Here is a 22,372-nt window from a genome sequence, read left to right on the forward strand (position 1 = left end):
GGAAGACCTTTAGAACTAAACGACAATGAGAATACTATGTAATAATTTAGGGAACACAAACACAAAATCTAGAAGGAAAGGTATACTTTTACATGCATATATTGAAACAAATAAGTTAATGGGCTAAGCAGTCAACCCACAAAGTTAGAGAAAGAAGAGGGCAAACCTAGAAAAAAATGGAAGGAACGATCATTTGATCGTTTGTAAGAGCAAAATTTAATGATACAGAAAACAAAAACAGAATAAGGAGTGTGGTATGTAATACTGGACACCACTTATAATGGATCTACCTATTTTAATATGAGTAAGTCTTAAACATAGGGTGAAAAAAATCTCAAAAGGAAAAGATAGGCTACAAAACACTGTATCCAGACTGATACTGCGGAAGTCCAATTTTCAAACACATAACAACATTATACATTTTAACGGCTAGGGACATATAGAGAAACCTGTTAGATCCTCATCAAAAGAACTTTCTTGGGATGCCTGAGTGGTTGTTTGAGCATCTGCCTTCGGCTCAGGTCGAGATCCCAAAGTCTTGGGATCGAGTCCCACATCAACCTCTGCAGGGAGCCTGCTTCTCCCTCTGCCTGTGTCTCTGCCTTTCTCTGTGTGTCGCTCATGAATAAATAAATAAAATCTTAAAAAAAAAAAACAAACTTTCTCTCTGAGCCAGACTGAATTCTTAATTGTAGGTGATGGGCAAATAGGGGGGTGGGCATTAAGGGCTAAAAGGGCATTAGGCTGAAAAAATTCAGTATAAACAGTCATCTCTATAGACAAAGCAGTACAGACCACATTTCCTGTTGACAGGGGACAGATCAGTCCATGAAGGAAAATGTTTATTATTGCAGTAAGAACAAAATTGTATTTTTTCGACTCCTCCTCCTCAGATCCTCCAGCATTCAATACCAGACTTGGCATATAATTGGATTTTAATAAATGTGCACTTATTTTTGCTTTTCCTTGAATTTAGATACTACAAAGAATGCCTTTAATGGACTTTCTTCCCTTGAGCCTGAAACTGCACAATAACTCAAGCCTTTATATCATATTTGATGCTCATCCCCTTTGGTCATGAGTAAAAGTCCGTAACATTCAACAAAATTGTCAAGAATTGAAATGTTTAACAGTTGGGTGGTGGTCAAGAAATGTGTCCATCCAAAGCAGTATTATCCAGCACTTAAAAAAGATGAAGGTGTGTAGCATGAGAGGACATGTCTGTAATAAATGAAAAATACCCAAAACAAGACCAAACCCATTCAAATTTCACAGATTAACTTTGAAAACATACTAAGTGAAGGAATCCAGACACACATGCCATGGTTATCAGTCAGGATTCTCCTGAGGAACAGAATCTCTTCTGTAAATTTACATGAGATTTATTTTATGGAACAAGGAGCCTTATTTTAAGGCTCACACAATTGATGGTCCCATTTAAGTCCGAAATCCATAGGGCAAGCCAGCAACTTGGGCAGGAAGTTGGAGCTGTCCATCCTGAGAATTCCTTCTTCTGCATGAAACCTTGGCCTTCAAAGGCTGATGGGATGAGACCACTTAGATTGTCAAGGGTAATGTAAAGTGAACTTATTGTAGATGTTAGTCACATCTACAGAATACCTTCACAGCCCCACCCAGATTGGTGTTTTATTGAATAACTGACATTATGGCCTCTCCCAGTTAACACCTACAACTAACTAACCATCATAGCCCCGTGTTGTATGACTCCATCTAGATGAAATGTCTAGGATTGGCAGATCTGCAGAAAGCAGATTAGTGGTTGCCAGGGGCTGAGGCAAGGGAGGTTTGGGGGTGGCTGCTGGTGGGTATGGGTTTCTTTTTCTATGATGGGAATATGCTGGAATTCGATAGTGGTGATGGTTGCACAATGTTGTAAATATTCTAAAAACCCCTGGGTTGTTTGTACATTTTTAAAATGATAAATTTTATCTTCTGTGAATTTCATCTCAGTGAAAAATTGCCCTAATCCCATAGTGATAACAGCCATTAAAAATGACAAGAGATAATATCAAGAGACACTTCATCTTAAGTGCTTAGCCCAGAGCCTGACATACAGTATGTACTCAGTAATTGTTAACCATTATGTTATTTTTCTCAATTTTTTATTTAAATTATGATGAACCACAATAGTATATAGGGAAAAATGAAAACAATTTCTCTTTGAGATTGTGAGTGAATTTTTGAACTTCTTGTTTCCAGTAGAACTGTGATAATACTGCTTGTGCAGTAAATACATTTCTTAAGGATTTAAAAATAAAGCTTTACAGAGGCATCTTTTTGGAGCCAAAATGCCTGTAAAGACCTCTCAATGGTAGAGCCATTCAGCTCCGAGGAAAATCGTGAACGAGGGGAACAGGTCTATTTCAGTGGAGGGACAGGCTAGAAAAACCATCCTCCCATCTATTCAGTACATGCATATGGTCATTTGTTAATAACTATTCATTCTACACTTTTTATTTTCTGGTTATCAATGTTCATCTTAGATTAGCTCCCAGAGGGCAGGAAGGCATATTGTTAATTTCCCTAATATGGTGCCTTGCAAGATGGCTAGATAACTATTTCAGTGATAATTAAAAATATTTTTTCCTTTGCCAATAGTTCTTATTCAATCAAGCCAAAATCAGTCAGTGTACCAGAGAACCATTCTGGGGCTTTGATTAAAAAAAAAAAAAGAAAAAAATACACAGAAGATTTTAATCTCTTTTCTGAAAATACCCTAAAACAGGAACAATGCTGTTTTCATAAATCTGTTTTCTGAAATGCAATTCAGCCTCTGTCCCTGGATTAATTTTTATAACTATAAAAAAAAATGTGTACATAAGAACAGGCTGGATAGAACCGGAGGCAGAGAGAGAAGATAGGTCAGTATAAATTATTATATGTGACTTTTTTCTTTTATTTTGATTTCCAGAATTCATTCTCTCTCTTAAGATTTTTATTTTTAAGTAATCTCTACACCCATTATGGGGCTTGAACTCAAAACCCTGAGATCAAGAGTCACACGCTCCACTGACTGAGCCAGCCAGGCACCCCTCCAGAATTATTTCTTGAACAATAATTTTTTATAAGCTTAGAGTGAAACAAAAATCACTGCATTTCTTCCAAGATAGGGCTACTGGACTGGCAGTGGTTTGAAACAATATGAACTTGAAATCTCCAGCTGAGATCTCGTTTTCTGCCCCAGTTTTTTCTTCCCTGTTTTACTGATACACTTATACTTAGCATAAATACTGGGGAAGGTCCAGCCAGCTCTTTAGGGAGCCAATGAACTGGTCCTATGAGCCCATTTTAAAGCTGAGGACATTAACGGTCAGAGATTATCATAGTATCTCGGGCATTAGAATGGACCCTGAGGGCATCTCATCCAAGCCCTTTGCCCCGTACCTTCCATCCCACCACTCCATGATGGGAGAGGTTAAAATTACAGCCCAAGTGACAAACCTTGTAAATGGCAGAGTAAGAACTCAAGCGGGTGGTTCTGACACAGAGCTCTTCCCAGCCTTAGTACCTGCTTGGGATCTTCTTGCCTGAGTGAGAGAAAGCTGCCCTAGAATAAGTTCCTGGTAATTTCTGGGGTACAGAGATCTACATAATTCTACCTTTGGGCTTCCTTGTTAGCCCTGCCAAAGGCCTCCAGAGAGCTGTACCATTCAGGGAAGTTCTTGATCTTCACCTTCCCTACTTCTGGGAGTTATCCTGCCAAATGGGTCTGAACTGTGTACCTCCAGGCAGGCTCTTATTCCCAACAGCCTTTGTCTTTGGAGACCACTCCAGTCCAAGATTCTGGCTCTGGAGAAATGTAGAGAAGGATTGTGCCCTGTGAAATCTTGACCTCATCTTGAGACCTGGAAAATCTTCCAGGGATTTTTCTTACCAGGCATCCAATTTTTCCAAACTGCTCTGAGACCAATATAAAACACACCCATTTACAAGGTATAACTCCTGGCTGTGCTTCTTCACCAGCCACATCTTACTTGAAGGTCCTGGGATGACATCTCTGGCCCAGGGCAAATCTCTCAACTGCTTCTCCAGGTCTTGGTTGGTATTTATATTCTCTTTCCTTTCAGGAAGGAAGGAAGGAAGGGAGGGAGGGAGGGAGGGAGGGAGGGAGGGAGGGAGGGAGGGAGGGAAAAGAAAAAAATTATAATTCGTGTTACTTCAAGAACACATTTGATAAAAAGTTTAAAAACAGTAACCTATTCATGATGCTTGTCACCTCTGATAGCTTTGAAATGACTCTTTGTGGTGACTCTTTTATTTCTCCTGTAAAAACCCATGATCTGGATAAAAACTAAAAAATAGCAAGTACACTTCTCTCTAATTTCCCTGCATTTATTTGGGGTGGAGATGATTAGAGTCACAGTTAATCGTTAGTAATATAAACCTTAAAATTGGAGCACATGGGGTTCTTTTGCTACTCAACAGAGTGCTTTTGTGGTGGGTTTTTGAGCACAGACACATCTCCTTTCTTTTTAAACACAGAGCTTTCTTTGACATACAAGCCAAAAATTTATTTGAGGCAACCTAAAGAGTATGAGAGAGAATGTTTGTTTGGTTTTTTAAAACACTGAACACTACAGAGTTTCCTTACAGCATAAAGTAGGTATGTTCCATATAGAACAGCTGAACAGAGACATTTATTAAGTAGGAAGTAAGCACAACATGCTTTTTAAATTCACCTAAAATATTTTGAATCCTTGGCGTTCTGAACCATTCAGGAATCTCTAACCCTAGGTTTTGAAATATGAACCAAGTGGGATTGGTATTAGAGCTCTTTTTTTTCCTTTTGTCTTAGCTACAGTTTGAGAAATGTTTGTGCATATGTTTGTTACAAAAGTAATTTAATTTTTTTAAGGTTTTTATTTATTTAGTAATGAGAGACAGAGAAACAGAGACACAGGCAGAGGGAGAAGCAGGCTCCCAGCAGGGAGCACAATACAGGACTCGATCCCAGGACCCTGGGATCACGACCTGAGCTGAAGGTAGACAACCAATCACTGAGCCACCTGGGTGTCCCCCAGAAGTAATTTTAAATCACTGATCAGAAATACATTTAGAAATGCGTGCCCAAAATAAAGAGATTAAGACAAAGGTAGAACATGTAGGAAAATAAACCAAGGATGAGGTCACTACACAGATGTATCTTGTGGGGTTCCTTTATTTGGCCTACTAACACACATGGGAAGTATACCTGAATTTAAATGAAAACTCTAGTTTTCATTATAATTCACATCTCTTTGTTGCCCTAGATTTCTTAATTGTGCCAAAGCAACTGTAAATTTTCACAGACTAATTATCTGAGTTTGTAAAGGAGCAGATCCAGGGATATCCTCCTTGAGTGTTTCTGCTGTTTAGCCATTTTATCTCCAATTAACATATCATCCTCAGAGGTTGATGAGGGGAAAAAAGATGTACAGGTTCATCCCAGCCCATTTTATGTCTTGGTTTAAAAAACATGGGGGTATAGTGAGGCTCCTGGCTGGCTCAGTTGGAAGAGCATGTGACTCTTGATCTCGGGGTTGTGAGTTCGAGCCCCATGTAAGGTGGAGAGATTGCTTAAAAGAAATAAATAAACTTAAATAAGAAAAAAAAGAAGAGAGGGGCACCCAGGTGGCTCAGTCAGTTAAGCATCTGACTCTTGATTTCGGCACAGTTCATGATCTCAGGATGGTGAGGCTCAGCACAGAGTCTGCTTAGGATTATCCCTCTCCCCCTTCCCCTCCCCCTGCTCATGTGCACTGTCTGTCTGTCTGTCTGTCTCTCTCTCATAAATAAATAAATAAAACCTTTTTTAAAATTTATAAAAAGAAGTATTACAAAGGGGCAATGTGTGAGAGTTGGAAAGAGTAAGGCAGTTAAATGTTGGGACCTTTCAGAAGAGGATAAGTAAGAAATATTTAAAGTTTGTGATTTGTAGTTACCAAAGCCAGCACAAAGAAGGAATTCATATAGACGTCTTGTGAAGGCAAGTGTTCAGAGAACGTGCAGTTGACTCTTGAACAACATGGGTTTGACTGCGTGGGTCCATGTACACGTGGATTTTTTTCAGTAAATGCAATCCAGCCCTGTAAATGTATTTTCTCTTCCTGTGACTTTCTTAATAACATTTTTTCCTCTAGCTTAGTTTATTGTAAAAATCCAGTACACAGTACATATAACATACAAAATACATGTTAATTGACTATGTTATGGATAAGGCTTCCAGTCAACAGCAGGCTGTCACTATTTTTGGGGGAGACAAAAGTTATATACAGATTTTCGACAATGCGGGGATTGGTGCCCCGAGCTCCATCATTGTTCAGGCTTCCACTGTGTAACATTTCTTGATTTTGAACATTTCCCTACACTCACATAAATATAAGCCTCAGTGTCCAAGGTACTCGGGTTCAGTAGCTTCTTAAAAAGCCTCTTGGTCAAACCAATTTGGACACATCATCATCTAGAAACAACCAGAGCAGGATGGAGAGCATTGGACAACACAGTTGTTTAACAACATGTAAACATATCAAACCAGGAGAACCATATGTTGCTATTAAAATCACAAAAGTTGCATAAACACAGAGTACTAATAAAAACTATCATGCAAAGAGTATGAGAAAATGACAAAAATGAACATGGATATGGAAGCTATAAAATGTAAAACACCTGAGATGCCTGGCTGTCTGAGTCAGAAGAGCATGAGAGTCTTGATCTCAGAGTGGTGGGTTCAATCCCCATGTTGGGGTTACAGATTACTTTAAAAAACAAACAAAAATAAAATGTAAAATATCTAAAGTAGACAAAGATTTAGGGGAGTGTAAAACAAAATAATTATATTGGGTGATGAATTTCTTTTCCTTCTCACAGTGTTTTTGATGTTTTGTCATTATAATAAATATAATTGAAGGAGAAAAGAAATGAAAACACAACCTTTCACATGAGGAGTACTTTTTACAGATTCACTGAATAGTGTGCACTTTGCATTCATTAAAATGTGATTTGTTTTTTAAGTCTAAAATTTTCACTCACGGAAGATCATCTAAACTGTTCTTCTTGCCATTAAAATATGGGGATATTGGGAGGTATTTTTTTGAAATATATACAGAAGAACTCAATGCTGGTTTTCTTTTCTCCTTTCCAATCTTTGTCGTTCTTAGGGATTGCCATAGGAGTCTTGGTTCGAGAATACAGCAAGCTGTCTAGTCTGGAGAAATTCTACTTTGCTTTTCCCGGTGAAATCCTAATGAGGATGCTGAAACTCATCATTTTGCCATTAATTATATCCAGCATGATTACAGGTACCTTGAGAAAACGGATGTTCTCTGTGATTATTTAAGGAGTTGTCTGTTAAGTTGTTCTTTTCTAATTATGGAAAAAATTGAAATGCATTTGATGCCTCACATACACACTCATATACACTCCTTGGAAAGTGTATATTTTGCTTGAGTAGAAATATTACATTATTCACAAAGTGGCATTGCTCTGCCTAGCTCACTGTCCACCGCTCCTCGCTCGAATCTTCTTTTGGCCAGCCATGTGATGTCTTGAGAGGAAAATGCCATTTTCAAACATATTATAAATAAAACTCTATCCAGGGCACAGACGTTTAAAAAAAAAAAACGCCCACATATTTGGTCACTGAAATGTCAACCAGTGTCCCCAGGCAAAATGTGGTTGTCAGTTTCGATGTTGTTTTGAGCAGTTCACTCATCTGTTTCCCAACTGCAGCCGTGCTACCCCCCACTCTCTACACGGCCACCCTCTGAGTCTCTCTGCTTTCCCCACTGCATATCCACACCTCCGCATACCTGCCCTAGAAACTCAGCCACATGCTGTGGGAAACATTTTATGATGGGTTGGCACCATATTTTAAAAGCCTGGTATTTTAAAATCCGAACTTGTGACCCAGTTGGATTTGGAAATACTTTTTTCCTCCTTGGTCATTCTGTTGCTTTAAAGAGCAAGCTCCCCTCTAGGGGTACAGATTAATTTGGCTTACAAAAATGTCATTAGTCTGGGTGTGGTAAGCTGCTCAGTGCATTCCATACTTTCTTGTACTATCTTAATTCTGGTGTTAAGTAAAACATGGCCTGACAGTCACTAGTGTTGGCAGCTTGAAAAATCAGGGTTTTCTGTAATCATGCAATTAGGATTCTTGACATGTCCTTTTCTAAACATTTTTCCCCACTGCCACTACAAAGACCTGGGACTGATCTATATAGAGTACTGGATGTTGGCTCGGTGGAGAGGGAAGGTGGATATCAGGCTCTGCTGTACTCAGCAGCTGCATTGCTTGAGGAGCTATAGAGTTGGCTATTGAACTTTCCAAATGCCAAACTCCAGAAAGATTAGAATCCTCTAGGAGCCTGGTCCTTAAATGGTCTTGGTGTTCTTGGCTTATTACAAGCCTAAAAAGAGCATTTAATTATTTTTATGTACATACTTAATTATGTTTTGAAATGCCTGGCTTCTTTTAGGCCCTGGACCCTGGGGACCAGATCAGTAGCCCAGTGGTTTGTACTATATATTATTTACTTGAATAGATAAGTCTATTCAACTTTAAATCATCATACACACTTGAAATTTGGAAGATTTCATGTAGGCATATGGATTTCTGGGTACCTCTGAGAAGAATTAAGATCAGGAAATACTGGACGCATGTCCCCACAGACCAACAGTGATCTGGAGCTAAGAGACAGCTACTCCATTTAGTTGAAGCAAATGCATTTGAGGACACCACAGTCCCCACCACTCCCTATCACCTGACACCTCGTCCACTGCTCTCATTTCCATTACCTGCTGGCCCCCATACGTGCTGCCTTTATGACCTCTGAGAAGTTTCTCTTCATCAAGACTAAATCTTTTCTTAGGCTCCTTTGAGAACACAACAAAAGCTTTGGACTCTCTCCTAAGACAAAAGTTTATAGTTGTATATACCATTCTGTATTTGCATGCAATTGCATGAGATACATAAATCACTTGATCAATACCATTTAAAACTTGAGTCTGTGGAGGGAGTGTTTGGGTGACTCAGTTGGTTGAACATCCAGCTCTTGATTTTGGCTCAGGTCTTGATCTCAGGATTATGGGGTCGAGCCCTACATCAGGCTCTGTGCTGCTGAGTGTGGAGCCTGCTTGGGATTCTCTCTCTCTCTCTCTCTCTTTCTCTCTCTCTCACCCCCCACCTCTCTCTCTCTCTCTCTCTTAAAAACAAATAGGGTACCTGGATGGTTCACTCAGTTAAGCATCTACCTTCAGCTCAGGTCATGATTCCAGCTCAGCAGGCTTCCCTGCTCAACAGGGAGTCTGCTTTTCCCTCTCCCCCTGCTACTCCCTCCACTCATGCATGCTCTCTCTCATCCTCTCTCTCTCTCAAATGAGTAAAATCTTTTCAAAAAACTAAAAATAGAATTTGGCTCTATGGGAGGGATGTATGGAAAGTTGATCCAAATTAGGCAACAGATCCAAAACTCATACACAAAACTGGGTTTTAGAAGAAAAGGTAAAAATACATGTTTGGATATGCGAGTATAATATCAGATATTGAAATATGTACCACTCTTGGCAGTCAATAATTAGTGGTATTTTTGCAGTCTGGCTGTTTTGTGTGCTAGCTCAGTCTTGTAGATAATCTAGGAAAATAATTTGCAACCCTCAGCACTCTGTTCACATAGCCCAGCTGCTTTCTGAGGCTGTAGCACGGGTCTGGACATTTCTACATTTTTCCTTTAGCAAACCCCCAGCAGTTAAACAGGAGAGAGACAGAGAGAGAGAGACAGACCGACCAGAACCCCTATCCATACTGTTGCCCTGGAGTGATAAAATAGTCAAAGATTAAGGGAATGTGAACAGAGCAGCCTGGGAACAGTGATGCCATGTTCATGATTTAAATTGTCAGATTAAAGGGGAAACAATATTACTAGTATTAGCAAGATTGTGGGGAAACTGGCCCATTCATACATTTTCGATTATTGTATTAATTAGAACAAACATCTGGGGGGTGCAGCTTGGAACATGTCCTGGTCTCTCCACTTTGTAATTCTGTTTCTCAGAATTTCTTGTAAATAATCAGCAATCTGTTCAAAGATTTAGGTACAAGAATGTTCATGGTAACATTTTTTTTTAAATCATGGTGGCAAATTATAAGCAATCTAAATGTAAGTTATACCCCTAAGTTATGATTCTCTGCAACTATTAAAAACCTTGTTTTGAAAACATTAAATGACATATGGATATGTTCCTTACATGGTATCAAATAGGAAGATAAAAGAGTGTTGTGTACAATCCAAAATTTATCAAAATGTATGTGGATTTTTAAAAAGTTGGGATGAAAACTGCTTAATGATGTGAGATTGGGATAGTAAGAAAACATGACTCACCATGCTTTCTTTACATTTTCAAGGCAAACAGGTGTTTGTTATTTTTGTTTTGTTGGTTTTGTATTTTCTTTCTCTCTCTCTTTCTCCTCTCTCTTGCTCTTCCTCTCTTTCAAATTCTCTTTCTCCCCCCTCCTTTCTCTCTTTTTTTTAAAGATTTTATTTATTCATGAGAGAAACAGCAGACGGAGAAGCTGGCTCCCTGTATTTTAAGAAAAAAGAGAGAGAGAGAGACTGGGGTGGATTCTGCTCTATGATCCTCCATCGCTGCCTCTGGCAGCTTCCCTGCTTCTCTCCTCCTCAGCTCTGCTCCCGGCCCCTGCACCTCTGCATCACCTTTTCCCTGGTGTGTGGTCCTCTCCCAAACCCCCAGTAGTCCTCAGCCTCCTCACCCAGCACGGAGCCAGCAGGGTAAAGCACAGAGTGCCTGGGGAAATACACAAGAAGAGCATTTTTCACTTTTCAAGAGCCTTTATAAATCCAGCAGATCAATAACTTATACACTTATTAGGACAAAGGAAGATGCATGTTGGAAGCTGGGGAGAATTAAATGAATTCCCTTGTGATACATAAATTAGAGGTAGGAACAAAAATTGAGATCTATGACTAGTAGCCTGTACTTCTGCGTAAAGGAAACTCTCTTAGTGAATTAACAAGGAAAAAAAAAAAAGAACCCTCTGCCATCAAAGCCTTTGCTGACATAAAAATACTTAATTTATAGCTGTGTTTTGGGGTTTTTTTTTGTTTGTTTTGTTTTTTTAAGATTTTATTTATTCATTCATGAGAGAGACAAGAAGAGAGAGGCAGAGACACAGGCGAAGGGAGAAGCAGGCTCCATGCAGGAAGCCCGAAGTGGGACTCGATCCTGACCCCAGGATCACGCCCTGGGCCAAAGGCAGATGCTCAACTGCTGAGCCACCCCGGCGTCCCTTTTTTTTTTTTTTTTTTAAAAAAAAAGAACCACCTTCATATGATGATGAGGGTAAGATGTCCCATTAATTGAGGAAATTTGAATTTGTTGATAATTTTCTTAGTGATAATGGCTTTTAGTTATGTAAGAAAATGTCCTTTTTAATGCATATGGAATTATGTAGGAATAAGATAACAGAATGTCTAGAATTTAGTTAAAACAGAAAAAAAAAAAGGGATGCCTGGGTGGCTTAGCGGCTTAGCTCCTGCCTTCAGCCCAGGGCGTGATCCTGGAGACCCAAGATCGAGTCCCACATCGGGCTCCCTGCGTGAAGCCTGCTTCTCCTTCTGCCTGTGTCTCTGCCTCTCTCTCTCTCTCTTCTCTCTTTCTCTCTCTCTACAAATAAATAAAATCTTAAAAAAAAAAAAAAGCAAAGGCATGGTAGACAAAATCTCAAGGCACTTTCAGAGACAGGCAGTGTAGGCACTAACAGAATCCTTCCCATAACTTACATCCTGAGAGACACACTCGTATGATGTGCAGACTGTTTGGGCCCTATTAACATTTGGATTTGTTTCTAAGCTGTATTTGTACCAAACCACCAGGGGAATAGCAGGGGAAATGGCTTCTGTACATGAGAACTGCGGCTCTGGAAAATCCTGGTCCACATTTCACCAACCAGTGAGTTTAAATTCAGAGCACGTTTTCTTTAATACACAAATGATGATGATGATTTGAGCCTCCTATGACCAGCACAGGAAAGGGAACAGCCGCTCCACAGCCACTCCCAGAGTTTCCCTGACCATCTTTCCAAGATGGCGCCTCAGCTGTAGGCAGGAAGAGGTCCTTAACTCCTGTACTCCAGCCTCTTTGCCCCCACCCCCTGGGCCAGAAGTGCTCTGCCAAACACAGCTGCCCCCTTCCTGGTGTCTCCTGTGCCTTCCGCCACCCCTCTGATGCTGAAGAGCTCCCCCTTTGCTCCTCTATCCTAACATAGGAATGAGAACCTAATTCTTTATAGCATGGCCAAGACGAGGCTGTTCCTTGGGATAAAGCTTTATGAAAGGTTGGAAAGTGAAATTAGGGGAAATACCAATAGTGACACCCAGCTGCTCCCCGATGAGGTGTTCTGAGAGTCCCAGGGTCTCTTAAGAGGGCTCCCTTTTTGCTTAGCTTCCAGCCTATTCTTCCTCCTGAAGATGTTCTAGGCATTACCACATCCCAGACCCCACCACCTGACACTAGGTTTTGAAAAGAAAAAAATTCACCATCACACAGGTCTTCCTGTCCTGACCCAGGAGCAACCTCTTCCTGGGATGACCGCCATCAAGGAATATCCACTTGAGAGGCAACCCTCCTCACAGCCACAAAGGGATGGTTTACCTTGGGGGCCCCATCAGGAGACTTACACTAGAATAGGTACCATTAGCACCTGACAGATTAGGGCATTCCCACCCAACTTGCAGGATTTGGGAGTTTGGACTATGCTGAATCCATGCCAGTTCTTATGTGCACCGTCTCTCTTGGGAGCAAGACGCTTATTCCTACTCATTCGTGTGGCACTTCAATCTGGATTTCCTACAGATGTCAGCTCCTCAAGAAACCACATCAGTTTGCAGGGCAGTACATTCCAAATTCATACCAAACCAAAAAAAAAAAAAGACTTTGGTAGAAAAAGACCCAAGCCACTGCGTCCCTGGGTCCTAATACCGTTTTCACCTCCTGAGCAAGTCACGTACCAAACATAAGAGTTTGGTAGATGGGCAGCCCAGATGGCTCAGTGGTTTAGCACCGCCTTCGGCCCAGGGCATGATCCTGGGGTCCCAGGATTGAGTCCCGCATCGGGCTCCCTGCATAGAGCCTGCTTCTCCCTCTACCTGTGTCTCTGCCTCTCTCTGTGTGTGTCTCTCATGAATGAATAAATAAAATCTTAAAAAAAAAAAAAAAGACTTTGGTAGAAAACACTTGCATTCTGCTTATTGATGACCTTCCTATTTTGACAAGAGCACTGGTTGGATATTGGATTTACAATTGTGGGGAGCTCCTTCAAGGATAAATGTCAGACTCTACCTTTCAATGACTTAAAAAACAAAGAAACAAACAAACTTGTTACAAAATTTAGATGGGTCACCCCAGCCTCTACATTAGGATTTCCAATTTTGGAGGGCTTGATATCAGCTCTAAGGCCAGAGATTTTTCTACTACTTTTTAACCAAGAAAAAAAAAATTAAGTCTTAACAGAGGCTTAGATATAAACAGTATTTATTAAACAACAGCCAGCTGTAGAATACGCCTGTAAGTTGGTTTCCTAACAAGCAAGGGGCTGGAGACATTTTTGTAAAGGACCAGATAGTGAATATTTTAGCTTTTCAAACCATTTGGTTTCCAACTTCCCAACTGGCTGTCACAGAAAAGCAGCCATAAACAATATGTAAGTGATGGGCATAGCTGTGTGTCAATAAAGCATTTATTTTTGATAACAGGAGGCCAGCCAGCAGCTGGTCAAGATGAAGAACAAGGCTAGAGTCAAACTCTCAAGATACAGTGTCATTGAGGTGGAATCCATGTGGCAAAATAAATCAACACAGGAAGCAATCACTATTCATATCAAGTTATGAGTGTAAATGGCTCCAAAGAGGCACAGAGGGAGGAGGGATGGAGGGTGGAGCAGGATGAGTGAAGTCAGTCAAGGTATTTGGAGATGCCTGTTTTTCATTTTTTAAGTTTACTTATTTATTCTTGAATGACACACAGAGAGAGGCAGAGACATAGGCAGAGGGAGAATGACCCAGGACCCTGGGATCATGACCTGAGCCAAAGGCAGATGCTCAACCACTAAGCCTGTTTTTTAAATTCAGGCTTTGCAGGCGATGACACTCTTGGATAGTGTGGGCTGATGGTGTGGGATCCATTGTTTTTTAAGCTGTGTATTCATTTACTCATAAGCAGCTGTGTACCTGTGTACCTTCCTCCAGTGGGAAGAACCATGCATGTGCCCACTTTTAACACGGTTCAGTTGAATTCAACATTTGTTAACCCCAACTGTGTGAAAACAAAGAGAAAAGCCCTTGTGAGAGGATGAGATGCCTGCCACTCACCTGTTCGTGGATTGCAGGGAGCCGGTTGGATTCATGAATCCCGGTGTGGGCAAGAAGATACAAGAGTGGAAGGCTCATGTATCACTTCACTTGGTTATACCTCTCTCTTGCCATTAGGGAGCAAAGAGTGTTTAGTGTCAATGTCAGCTGGTGGGGGCAGGGGAGTATGCATGCTTTCTGGAAAGATTGGTGCTTTTTTTGTACTTTAATCGCTAGAAAATTGTTATTTCAAGGTGGCCTATAAACGTCAAGCTCCATGCTGAGGAAAGCAGGGTTGTAGCCTAAAACCATATAGACGAAGGAGCTTCTTGCTTCCTTTGCAACATCTGTAACCACTGGGTTCTGCCTGAATTTAAGTGCCTTTTTTTCTTTTAACCTTCCCAAGCCTTGTTGGGGAAGTGAGAAAATAAGATGAATTAAGCAGCGTTGCACACATGAATTAAACATTTCCCTAAGGTCATCAGGAAATTTGCATGGAGTTAGAACATAGTTATGGCTTGAAGCCAGAGGACTTAATGCAATAATTCGACATCTACAATGACTTTTCTCCAAAGAGGAAACTGGCACACATAACGTGTAAGGAGTGGAACTCCTACAATGAAAATGCCACTTGCCACAGTAATCAAATGAAAAGTGGCAAGAGGTGCAACCAAGTCTCATTCTGAGATAGGAAGGCCCCGAGAATCAGCCATGAATAAGCTTTCTGTTCTGCCTATACTGTGACTACACTGGCTCACAGCTCTGTTCAACTAGAAGTTAACCTGATTTTTTTTCTTTAAAAAAAAAAGAAGGAGGGATCCCTGGGTGGTTCAGTGGTTTAGCGCCTGCCTTTGGCCTGGGATCGAGTCCCGCATCGGGCTCCTGGCATGGAGCCTGCTTCTCCCTCCTCCTATGTCTCTGCCTCTCTCTCTCTCTCTCTCTATCATGAATAATAAATAAATAAATAAATATTTTTTTTTAAAAAAAAAGGAAATGCCATGCAGAGACTCTAAGAAACCTCCTGTGTTAAATGCATGGACCTGGGATACAACTCACTCATTCATTCATTCATTCATTCATTCCATCTTCATTGTCGCAGGCTCTATGCTAAGCACATACAATATAAAGAGAGGTCCTGTCCCAGAAAAAAAAAAAATGCGGTGATAAGTGCTTTGTAGGAATGAGGCTGGTAGAGGGGACGCTGGAGTGGAGTCTTGAAAGAAACCTAAGAATCAGATGAAGGAAGCAGGGACTCTAGGCAGAAGAAAACAGCAGATAACATGGCCTCTCAAGGACAGTGAGACTTTGAGCACAGTACTAGAAACACGGGGGAGAGGGGTGGGGACAGAAAGGCCAGCATGTGCCTTCATCAGGGACATGTCTAGGCATGGGGAAGCAAGTCACAGCGGTGACCACCAGGTGGTCACCCTTCTCTGCAAAGGAACACCCTGAACAAGCTTCAGGTGGGAAAGGATTGTTAAAAAATGTAATGCCACGTGTTAAGGTGGTAACGCAGACTTTATTCAGGACCATCACAATAGGTATGGGGACCGTTGTGTTGGGATTTTGCAGTGGGGGAGAGAGATGGGGCTCAACTCTGAATACCGCTTCAGCAAGTGAGAACTGATAGCCAAGGAGCCAGGGGAGGGGAGTCAGTGGATGGAAAATCATAAGAGAAACCATGAGAGGGATTCTGGCTAAACCAACCTAGTAAGATTCTTGCTGAGGGCAGGCCAGGGTGGCTACACATCACCTGGGGGAAGGTGGAGAATGGGGAGCCTGATTAGGTATGCAGAGTGATCAGATACCAGGTTCTGATTAAACTGACTTAGCAGAGTTCTTACGAAAACTAGGTTTTGCAGGAAAATACACATATGGGCCTGGGGCAAGGTCCAGGAGCCTGACAAAGTTGTAGTCAGGCAAAGAACCTTGTCAGTACCAGTCACAGAGAAGCAGGAGAGTCAAGTGGTTAAGTGTGCAGACCAAGGAGCCAGACTGCCTGGTTCAAATCCTGGCTCTGCCATTTGCTAGCTGTGAAACCTTGACAAGTTACTTAACTTGTCCTCAATTGTAAAATAGGAAAATAGTAGTACTGCGTCGTGGTATGCCTGATACTGTCAGAAGTTTCTAGAAAGTCCCTGCCTTGGCATTAGAAGCTACAGAGCCAGTATTAGAATTGAGCCCTACAGATGCAGGTACATGCAATGCATTCATTCCAGAAAGGAAAACATTAAAAAAGACTTACTCTTTGTAATAAACTGTGAAGTTCACCGGCATACAAGTGGCTTCTACCCAGAATCCTGAGCTACTGATTTTATAGAATAAGGAGAAGCAAAAAGCCCCATAATAATTAGGTTGTGGTTTAAAAAAAAAAAAGAGAGAAGTTTCACTGAGCTGTTAGCTGTCCTGATGTCAAAGCATTTGTATGGACTTTGAAGAGGATGGCTGAGTTCCTTAGATCCTCTAAGATGTGTTTAATGCTCTTACTGAACCATAAGCATCCTTCAGAAGCTCATGGGGTCTTCTAAAAAATTGGTCCCCACTACAAATACCACCAAGATCCATGGTATTAAAAAAAAAAAGTTCGGGATCCCTGGGTGGCGCAGCGGTTTAGCACCTGCCTTTGGCCCAGGGCGCGATCCTGGAGACCCGGGGTCGAATCCCACATCGGGCTCTCGGTGCATGGAGCCTGCTTCTCCCTCTGCCTGTGTCTCTGCCTCTCTCTCTCTCTCTCTCTCTCTCTCTGACTATCATAAATAAATAAAAATAAAAAATATGCTTAAAAAAATAAAAACAAAATAAAATAAAAAGTTGAAAACAGCTCCCTGAATGGCTGAGGACCAGAAGACTGGCTCACTGCTTCTTGACACATGTTTGAACTTCAAATGTAGACCTGCTGACAGAGGCTGCAAAGTGACCTTTAGTTGGTTCTGCCCAAGGACCAGTGTATTTTGTTAACTTTACAGAAGAGTCTAAGGTGCTGATATAACCTATTTTCAGGGAGTCCTTTGTATAGATGCCTCTAAGAAAAGTAGATGTCATGGGCGAGGAGTGCACAGTGCATGCTCCCTTCTGCCTCTTTTCTTCCCCTGTCACATCCCAGGGGTATTAATCCAAGAAGCAGAGATGTTCTTGTGTCCTGGAAAACAAGGTGAGGTCATATCTAGCCTTATTTTCCCTGGGGAATGAACTTGTTCATTTAATCCTTGTAGCAACCCAATGAAGTAGTAAGGTGAGTGGGACACAGTCTCCATCCTCAGAGACCGTTCCAAGGCCTGTTCCAAGATCACACAGATCATAAGAGTAGGACCTGGGACTGGTGCAGAGTCTTGAGTTCTGTTCTGGAACATTCTGCTGTCCAGGCACCAGAAACTGAGGCCTCCCTCAGGTCTGGGGCAGCAACCATACATAACTAGGTGTTCAACCATTCAACCAACACATGTTAATCAAGCTCCTCCTACATGCTGGGCACTAGCTATGCACTGGTGAACACGCAGACATCTGGGTCTCCTGCCCTCCATGCTGCTTGCTACAGTCTAGTGCAAAAGATGGAGATAAATAATGAGCCTATTAATACAACCTGTGAAACATGGATGAGCAGGGTGCCAGGTGAGGAAACAGAGGAGCCTGGTTTAGCCTGGTGACTCAGGGAAGGAACCCCAAGAAAAGTCTTGAAAGTAGACAAGTGAAGAGTAGAGGGAAGGCAGTGGGGCAGAGAGAGGAGTCCCTGCAAATTGGGAGGGAGCTGGGTCTGCTTCAGGTGAGGGCTGGGGGATGACCAGGTGGGAAGGTGGCATAGCCTGGGCTAGGAGGGCAGGCAGGCACCTTTCCATCAGGGTCTCCTCAGCCAGCATGAGGATTTTCTAGTTTATCATCCGTGCCATTGGAGGTCATACCAGGGTGTGAAATGGCCTGACGCATGCTCTTAAAGGATCTCTTTAGGGGCACCTGAGTGGCTTAGTGGTTGAGCATCTGCCTTTGACTCAGGTCGTGATCCAGGGTCCTGGGATTGAATCCCGCACATCAGGCTCCTCACAGGGAGCCTGGTTTTCCCTCTGCCTGTGTCTCTGCCTCTCTTTGTGTGTCTCTCATGAATAAATAAACAAAATCTTAAAAAAAAAAAAAAAGGATCTCTTTTGCACCTATCTGATGAAGGAATACAGAAGGATTCAGAGGGGATGAATGAGCTAATTAATATTTGCTGAGTACCTTCCATTTGATCATTTCATTCAGTAATGAGGCTATTTACTGGTACAGTTAAGTTCTAGGCACTGTACTCGGTGTGTTACAGATACTGGTTCTAATCTTCACAGCAGCTGTGCAAGATTACTTGCTTTGCTCCTCACAATTACCCTGTAGGAGGCAGAGGCATTGAAACCTTGTGTTTGTATAGATGGAGAAACTGAGTCTGAGAAGAGAAACCTGGGATTTGAGTCCATGCTTGTTTTTCTCCATGACGGTGATAGAGGGACCATCTGGATAAGAGGGTTTTAACTCCTGTGCAACAATGAGTTTCTTGGATGTTGTGTCCATTCCCAGTCGTGACATACCATCAAATGCCAGACTGGAAAAAAAAAAACAAAAAACCTTCCAATAATGGAGTTAATTTTGACACCTTAATGACAAGGTGGAGAGAGACTGTCACAAAAACTTTGTTCTCCAGTGGGTGGTAGCTTAATCAGAAAGTTCTCGGAGGAGTCTTTTGCCCTCGGGTGTTTATTTTTAAAACATGCTATTGTTTAGCCCATGGCAACTACATCCTTTGTGGTGTTTTTATAGAAAGTTCTAATAGATTATTACTGCTCTAGCCAGGAGCCAGCACCCCAGCTCATCAGAGCTTCTTCCCAAGGTAAAAAGTTAAGTGTGCGGTCTTAAAATAAAGACCAAGCAGGTGCCCCTAACTTCCAAGGGCAATCTTGGATGGTGTCCCTGTTTCTAGGCCACAGCCCAGCCTCCAGACTGTCCCTGGTTTTAAAGGATAATTGTGGGCTCACTGGGAAACTGGACTTGTTAAGAAAATAAAAACTCAGTGACACCTGTCAAAGGTGGTAGGACAGACTTTATTCCGGACCATCGTGATAGGCGTGGGGGCCACTGCAGTGGGATTTGCCAGTGGGGGAGAGAGGTGGGGCTCAACTCTGAACACAGCATCGTACATGGGATTTGATCTTCAAGGAGCAGGGTGGAGGTCAGTGGGTGGAGAGTCACTAAAACAGAACATCAGGGGTACTAGGGGATTCTGACCAAACTGAACGCACAGGATTCTTTCTGGAGGCAGGCCAGGGTAGCCAGACATCACCTGGGGGGATGCTGGAGGACGAGGAGACTGACCAGATATCGAGGGTGGGGGTTCTGGTCAAACTAGCCTAGCAGAGTTCTTGGTAAACCTGGATTTTGCAGGAAGTACATAGACAGGCCCAGGAGAAGGTTCAGGAGCCTGTGATCAAGCAAACACTCTTTGTCAGAATCCTGCTCATCTTTTTCTGCCCAGTTCACATGCTGTCTGTCTGCCATATCATCTCAGCCTGGTGGCACCCCTGGCACCTCCAAAACCCCCAGTACCCATCCTCTGCTCCAGGGCTTTGCAAAGCATCTGGTTTTTTAGATGGATGGGAGAGATCTAGTTTTTTTAAATTTCCAGTCTGTCACAGATCAGTCATCTTTGTAAACTATAGTAAAAATGAATTATGAGGTAAGGATGTAAAAAAACAAAGACCTACAAAATGTTAGTCCTACTTTTTGTGGTTATATTGAACAAACGGAAAATCCCTGTCCAATTGCTGTAAATGTTTTTTTTTTTAAGATTTTAAGAGGCAGAGACATAGGAAGAGGGAGAAGCCGGCTCCCTGTGGGGAGCCTGATGAGAGACTGGATCCCAGGACCCCAAGATCATGACCTGAGCCACCCAGGTGCCCCCCATAAATGGTTTTAAGCCCCTTTCTCTGGTTTCTGTACAGACCCTGTCGCCCCTGCCTTATGATGGGTTAGTGTGCATTCCCCTTTCATCTGTCAATGTTCAATGAGAAGAAATGAGCTTCAAGTGATGCATGAGGCATTCAGACAAAAGTTTAGGAAGTTCCCTGACAATGAAGATTGTTGACATTCCGTGTCCCACAGTCTCTTAAAAAAGTTCACGTACCTTGGATGACTCTAAGATCTATAGTTCAGCAATTTTATTTGTCTGTTAGTTGCTTTTTCTGACTTTTCTTAAGATGGAAAATGTTTGTAGATGCCCACAATTGAAGGAAATTATAAATAAACTGATTTTGAGGATCAAAAAAAAGGGGGGGGGAGGAACCCAGAGGAAATGGGTTCTGGTTGTGGATCACAAAGAGAGTGACCAGGCTTCAGCAGGCATGAGGCATGGCCTGAAAGCAGAGGATCCAGGTAGCTATGGAGAGTAAAACCCCAGGATAAAGCACAGTGATGCCCCACCTTTTGGGATGAAGGTGAGCGTGCTGTTTGACCATGCCCCCAGTAAGTGATGGAGGCCATATTCTTAACCATTATGTCCTGCTGACTCTATCCATGTGCTACCAAATCTAGACCAGCGCTGCCTCATCAAACTTCTGGTGGTGGTAGACATGTTGTCTTTTTGTGCTGCCCGTTGTAGTAGCCACGAGCTACATGTGACCAGATGTAACTAAGGAAGTGATGGAGAAGTGCTGTCTCCAGAGTCCAGCATCTGGATTAACGTACCATTTGCATGACATCCACTGAGCCAGACCACACATTCTCAACAGGAGCAATATCACCCCCCAAGGCAGCAAATCCTGGCTATTTGGGGTGAAGGAGGAGAAATGTACTCTTTTTAGGTAAAAAATACCTATGTACATCTAGTACATAAATTTTATTTAAAAGGCTAGGGGAGGGTCAGGGAGAGCAAAGAATGATGAAAAAAAGGTAGGTAGAGAAACATTAAAATGCTAAATATGTTCTCACATCATGTATGAAAAGCATTATTGTTGGTCACTCTGGGGACTGAACCAAACTGCCCTGTGCAGGTGGTTTCTCAGGAGACTACCTGCTAAGTTCCTAATCACTGACACATGAGTGGATCTTTGAAGCGGGCTCACATTGTAAGGAGGGGATTACCTATTTTTTTTAAATGCAGCTTTTTCTGTCACAGGGAAAGCATCAAGTACAAAATTCATAAAGCACCTTATTTCATGCCCTGGGGACACAGAGAAGAATAAGCCTCAGGCTTTAGGGTCAGTGCAGTGATGGAAATGCATCCTAGGAGGTGATGGTTCTTCCTTGTGTCTCCCCTGGCCCCAAGCTGGCAAGGTAAAGAGGTTGTACTGACTTTAGTAACTAACTTTGGAGTTAAGCTTAAGTTTGTTCGTTCAAAATTACTCAGCACCTGCTAAATGCTGGATGCCCTGGTAAGGTCTAAAGAGTGTGCTGTCCAGCATGGCAGCCATTATCCACGTGTGCGATCAATCACAGTTAAGCAAGATGAAAATTCCTTAGTCACACTGGCCACATTTCAAGTGCTCATTAGCTACACGTAGCTCGTGGCTACTACATCAGGCAATACAAACAGAGCATTTCCACCATCGCAGAAGTTCTCTGAGGCAGTGCTGGTCTAGAATTTGGTAGCTTATGGATAGAGCGAGCAGGACATAGTGGTTAAGAATTTGGCCTTTGGAGACACCTGGGTGGCTCAGCAGTTGAGCATCTGCCTTTGGCTCAGGTCATGATCCTGGGGTCCTGTCCCACATCGGGCTCCCCATGGGGAGCCAGCTTCTCCCTCTGCCTGTGTCTCTGCCTCTCTCTGTGTGTCTCTCATGAATAAATAAATAAAATCTCAAAAAAAGAAAAATAATTTGGTCTTTGGGGTCGAATCTGGGTTGGGATCCCAGCTTCACCATTGAGCATGGAAGAAGGTGACACACATAACCTGCAGTCATTGCCCACTACCCAGTGTTTATTGTCATCATTGTTTTTATTATAATTACCATCAACATCATTGCTATTTTTGGCAGGTGGGGTGTGTAGGGCATCCA

The 22,372-nt window shown here is 42.2% G+C and overlaps 1 protein-coding gene across 1 annotated transcript in view; it reads left to right on the forward strand.

Annotated features, from left to right (window-relative positions):
* The window catches only part of SLC1A1 (solute carrier family 1 member 1), a 76,806-nt gene that overhangs the window by 30,211 nt on the left and 24,223 nt on the right, over window positions 1-22,372 (forward strand). Inside the window, exon 2 of the mRNA XM_055311511.1 lies at window positions 7,158-7,298. Coding sequence (XP_055167486.1) covers window positions 7,158-7,298 — 141 coding nt within the window. The remainder of the gene's footprint in view (window positions 1-7,157; window positions 7,299-22,372) is intronic.

Source organism: Nyctereutes procyonoides, unplaced genomic scaffold (assembly GCF_905146905.1).
Source record: "Nyctereutes procyonoides isolate TBG_1078 unplaced genomic scaffold, NYPRO_anot_genome, whole genome shotgun sequence".
Lineage (NCBI taxonomy): Eukaryota > Metazoa > Chordata > Mammalia > Carnivora > Canidae > Nyctereutes > Nyctereutes procyonoides.